Consider the following 5,702-nt stretch of genomic DNA (forward strand, 5'->3'; position numbering starts at 1 on the left):
ATCTTCTTCTCTTGCACTGGCTGCCTATAAAATATAGAATAATTTTTAAATTTGCATACTAAGGTATAAATCACATTCTAAATTATTTCCTACGTCCTTATCAGATGTACTAATTGAACTTAAACGCCCCGGTTTACGTTCGCCATCTTGTTCTCACCTTTTCACTCGTGTTAAAAACTCTTTTGCTGAATCTGCATTTGCTTTTTCTGGCCCTTTTCTTTGAAACTCTCTACTTCCCTCTCTGACTACTTCTCCATCACTTACGAAGCTCAGAGCGGATCTCAAGACCCATCTGTTTGCAAAATTCACTGAAAAGTGCTCTTGAAAATCGCGGAAATAGAGTTTTACAAACTGATTGATTGATTGGTTGGTTGGCTGGCTGGTTGGTTGGTTGATCGGTTGATTGATTGAGATTCATTGATTGATACACGGTTGCAGTTACAACTTTCAGCTCCAAAGGCTGTACAACTCAACCACTCGGCGTACGTAAACATTTACATGCATCTACTCCACACAACGTTCAACACACACACACACCAACACACACACACCACACGATAGCATACACGCAAACGCAAGAACCTCATATAAAGATACAGCTTGCGATTGTTTATGTAAATAGTAAGAAATTCGATTACGACATAGTTTAGTTTAGTGTGTAATAAATAGCTTGTATTTGACACAAGAAGTATTAGATGGAATATTTCTAAAATCTAAATTAGGATTTACTTGTGGAAAATTTTAGTAAAAATCGTCAAAAATATCAACATTTCAGCGTAATCATCGTCGTAATTAACGCAAATATTGCCTTAATCAGCATAATCATTACAATAATCACAAACACCATCATCCTAACTAGCTTGAAAATCGCATAACCTAAGAATAAACTGGAATGGCATGCAAATTCAACTCCATTAAATTAATTTCATTCTGTATCTTCTCGTTACTAAAATACCAGGGCCTATTTTCTCAAAGCACCGAGAAGTACAGCAGCGATACGTGCTCCGTTTGCCTGAACAACTTCTACACGGATGTCAGGCAGAGCTCATGGAAACTGGATAAATTATACGAAGAGATGAGATACAATGTGAACAGTTTCATATCGGCTTTCAACAAAAACAAGACTGAAATACTTAGTATTGCATTTTTTATTCTTCAAACTTTGATTTTTCATTAAAAATGATTTTCTATATCTGCCCGGTATAACCAGCTGGGGGTGGGTGATTGTCCCCATTTAAATTATGGTTGGTGAATTATTTATTCTAATATAATCTATTTACTTGAAAGACAATTGCTTATCGATGACGTTGACGGGCTGATCATTTGTTATTATGTATGTAAGTATTGAAAATTTTAACCAATTAAAACATCCAACATCCAAAGTCTCTGTCGTTTTGATTAATCGCTGTTTATAATAATAATAATAATGTGTGTGTGTGTGCGTGCGTGTGTGTGCGTGCGTGTGTGTGCGTGTGTGTGTGTGTGTGAGTGCGTTTAGGAAGAGTGTAATACTTTTGATCTTTAAAGTTCAACCATTTTCACCCAAGCAGCCTTTACACGGCCATGCAATAATTACTTTTAAAAATATGCCAGTCGGACCCATGTTATTATTTATTATAGATAAAAATAATAATTTCAATGTAGTTATTACGTCTACAATTATTTCTAAGAAATTTTCACGGAGGCGAAAATGGAAATAAAGGCGCCAGGATATATGGGAAGAACAGGAGTTCCTGGAGATACGGGATCAACTGGAAATACGGGATGGACAGGAAAAACTGGTCAACCAGGTATGACAGGATCACCTGGATTGACAGGTTTTCCGGGATTTCCGGGAGATCCTGGATTAATGGGATATACTGGATTACCGGGAAATACAGGTTATCTTGAATTTTGTGAACAATATCAAATATTTAAAAACGGAGTTCGTCTGATTTTGTTTTCTGTTGGGAATTTTTCGGCTGCAGATAATATTGTCGGAAATTTTAAAATAATAATATGAATGAGGAGGAGGTTTTCAAATTATGACTAAGCCCCACGTTGGGCGCCAATTGTCGGAAAATTTATAAATGAAAACAATTAAAACAGCTGGTGGTGTGAGGTAATCTCCTCCTCTATCTTTCTCAGGGAATTTTTGTATGGTCCGACAATAATTTTTGTGTATATTTTTATCGTGAGTTCGACCAGAATCACGCGTTAAGTCTCTTAGATACCAGAATAGGCACTGATTACTCGAAGCTGCCTAACTGGTGAACCCAAGGCTGAATCTTTGAGAACTTAAGACGTTTCTGAAACTATGCTAATGAGCATAGAATCACGCGTTAAGTCCCTTAGGGACCAGAAGAGGCACTGATTAATCGAAGCTGCCTCACTAGTCAACCCAGTCCTTTTTTCACACCCTTCCTTATCAAAGCAAAATTAGATTTTGTTTCGGGTGTTTTAAAAAAATAAAAATTTCCAAGGTATGTCCAATTAATAAAAAAAAACTACTAATTAAATTTTAAAATAATTTGTAATAATTTATGACGTCATCTAAATTGCAAAACAAAAAAAATCGTCGTCACCTATCGAGTAAATTAACTTGCACCATGCCCCCTATCGAGTGAATAAATTTCGCGTTGAAAATTTTGCAGTATTTTTAGTCAGTATTATTTCATAATTCTGACAATATTGAGTGATTAGAATTTTCTAACTCAAGAAATTTATTTTTAAATTACATCAAATTGTTTTATCGTATCAGTAGAATAATATTTACTGAACCTTGATGAACCAAGGTGACACTGGTTTGCCTGGATCTACTGGCAGCGTTGGAGACACAGGATTTATGGGAAGAACAGGAGTTCCTGGAGATACGGGATCAACTGGAAATACGGGATGGACAGGAAGAACTGGTCAACCAGGTATGACAGGATCACCTGGATTGACAGGTGTTACGGGATCTCAGGGATATACTGGATTACCGGGATATACTGGAGTACCGGGATATACTGGATTACCGGGAAATACAGGTTATCTTGAATTTTGTGAACAATTTCAAATATTTAAAAACGGAGTTCATTTGATTTTGTTTTCTGTTGGGAATTTTTCGGCTGCAGATAATATTGAGTGGTTAGAATTTTCTAACTCAAGAAATTTATTTTTAAATTACATCAAATTGTTTTATCGTATCAGTAGAATAATATTTACTGAACCTTGATGAACCAAGGTGACACTGGTTTGCCTGGATCTACTGGCAGCGTTGGAGACACAGGATTTGTGGGACTACCAGGCCAAATGGGAGCTACAGGGGCTCCGGGCATGCCTGTACTTGGTAGACCACCCGCCGTTTCACCAAAACAAAATTTTTTCCACGGTAATGAATTTGTTTTTTTTTTATTACACTTTAGATACCATGTTGATATGTTGTTATAGGTAAAAAAGTGGTTGGAAAAATTTGATTTAATCAATATATTAACTAGATCATACTTGAAAAACAATTTATATTTAAACAACTCAATTGTGAAATATCATTGAAATAATCTTCCTGGCACTTCGAAAGATACCACACGACCAACCACCTCACAGACAACAGCGTAGTCCAGATCGGCAACCCACTATTCAACTGCGAACTGAAGGATTCTTTCGCGATGAGTTTGAAGGATATCAGCACAAAAATGAAAAAGAACGAGAACTTTGGAGCGATCTACAACGAGCGCATGAGCCTCTTGAAGCAGAAACAAATGGCCCTGATTGAGAAATACTCACGCATTATGAATGACTTCCAACTGAGAATGGCCAATCTTGGTTCGTGCTGCTGTTAAATTTTTCAATTCAGTTGAAAATTACAATTACTTAGTGTTAATAACATATCAATCTTTTGAAATTTTAACTCAATCAACATTTCAGCAAAACAACATGTTATACACTATGTACATTTTTAAATTACAGCAGATTACACGGTTAGAGGATTACCGGGGCTCATGGGACAACCGGGAAAACCGGGACCTCCAGGATCTCAGGGTGCAACCGGAGGAATTGGATTTACTGGCCAAACTGGTGTGACTGGCCCATATGGATATATGGGAGCAACAGGGAACACAGGATCAACAGGAGTGAATGGTTCACAGGGGTCGAGAGGAATCACAGGAAATACTGGGGCAACTGGTCCACAAGGCGATACAGGAGCCACCGGAGCAACAGGAGCTCAAGGTCCTCCTTCTCTAAAAAATTTCTATAACTCAAAGAAGAAATAATGGAGAAGATGTTGGAAAATATTTGAGCGTGGAAACAAATTCATTATGACGTGTTTCGTCTTTGAAGGCTGCATTTGTGTTACTGACGTTGCTCATATAAACAAATTTTTGTTTCGTTGAGTTGTAAAAAATTGTTGTTCACTGCAAATTATTCCCAAATACATGACAATATGAAGAGTTTAAAAATTTTTTTTCTAGATCTTAAAAAATTCATATTTCAAAAATCGTATTCAGAAAAAAAGTATTTATCATTTAAATAAGGCATAAACCAAAAATTATAACTCGATATGAGGCATAATAAAAACCATCTGGCACATGAAGCCAGTGCTAAAAATCCTACGAAAAATAAACATCATGTAAAAACAAAAAGTTTGCGATCACCAACTCAATTATTTAAATTCAGTTTCAAATTGCTTGACCAATCATTTGTCAAAAAATCATTTACTACGTCCTGGAAAACCAATTCGTCCGGGTGGACCTGTTTGCCCTCTAGGTCCGGGTAGACCCTGTGGACCCTGTGGACCCGGTGGACCTGGTTGCCCTGTCGATCCGGAAAAACCTGGTTGTCCTGTCGGTCCGGGAAAACCTGTTTGCCCTCTAGGTCCGGGTAGACCCTGTGGACCTGTAGCTCCCATTGCACCAGTCGCACCCGTAAATCCAAAGTAGCCTGTAGCTCCGGTACTTCCCGTGGGCCCAATGTCCCCTCGTACGTAATCTGAAAAGGTTTTGTTGTTTTTGTGTGTTTTGTTGGACTGTTTGAGCGTTGTTTGTTGTTCGTATGTGATTTGTGTTGTTTTTTGCTGTTTGTATGTTATTTGTGTGTTTTCATGTTGTTGCTGCTGCTGTAGTTGTTGTGTGTTTTGTTGTTGTTGCTGGCTGGTTGGCAATTAAATAATAAATTAATAATAACAAAGAATAAATAAACAGCAGAACAACACTTAAACAAGAAGACACAAGAAATATTAGATGGAATATTTCTAAAATCTAAATAAGGATTTACTTGTGGAAAATTTTAGTGAAAAATCGTCAAAAGTATCAACATTTCAGCGTAATCATCGTCGTAATTAACGCAAATATTGCCTTAATCAGCATAATCATTACAATAATCACAAACACCATCATCCTAACTAGCTTGGAAATCGCATAACCTAAGAATAAACTGAGATGGCATGGAAATTCAACTCCATTAAATTAATTTCATTCTGTATCTTCTCGCTACTAAAATACCAGGGCCTATTTTCTCAAAGCACCGAGAAGTACAGCAGCGATACGTGCTCCGTTTGCCTGAACAACTTCTACACGGATGTCAGGCAGAGCTCATGGAAACTGGATAAATTATACGAAGAGATGGGATACAATGTGAACAGTTTCATATCGGCTTTCAACAAAAACAAGACTGAAATACTTAGTATTGCATTTTTTATTCTTCAAACTTTGATTTTTCATTAAAAATGATTTTCTATATCTGCC

General features: G+C 36.9%; 2 protein-coding genes across 2 annotated transcripts in view; both read left to right on the forward strand.

Moving 5' to 3' along the window:
• Positions 1-2,002, forward strand: part of HELRODRAFT_62694 (hypothetical protein) — a gene marked incomplete at both ends in the record, with an annotated part of 14,290 nt that extends 12,288 nt beyond the window's left edge. The window contains one exon of the mRNA XM_009011625.1: positions 1,710-2,002. Within this exon, the coding sequence (XP_009009873.1) occupies positions 1,710-2,002 (293 nt within the window). The remainder of the gene's footprint in view (positions 1-1,709) is intronic.
• Positions 2,003-2,764: 762 nt separating this feature from the next.
• Positions 2,765-5,702, forward strand: part of HELRODRAFT_62307 (hypothetical protein) — a gene marked incomplete at both ends in the record, with an annotated part of 9,002 nt that continues 6,064 nt past the window's right edge. The window contains one exon of the mRNA XM_009011626.1: positions 2,765-3,008. Coding sequence (XP_009009874.1) covers positions 2,765-3,008 — 244 coding nt within the window. The remainder of the gene's footprint in view (positions 3,009-5,702) is intronic.

Source organism: Helobdella robusta, assembly GCF_000326865.2.
Source record: "Helobdella robusta unplaced genomic scaffold HELROscaffold_1, whole genome shotgun sequence".
NCBI classification, from domain to species: Eukaryota; Metazoa; Annelida; class Clitellata; order Rhynchobdellida; family Glossiphoniidae; genus Helobdella; species Helobdella robusta.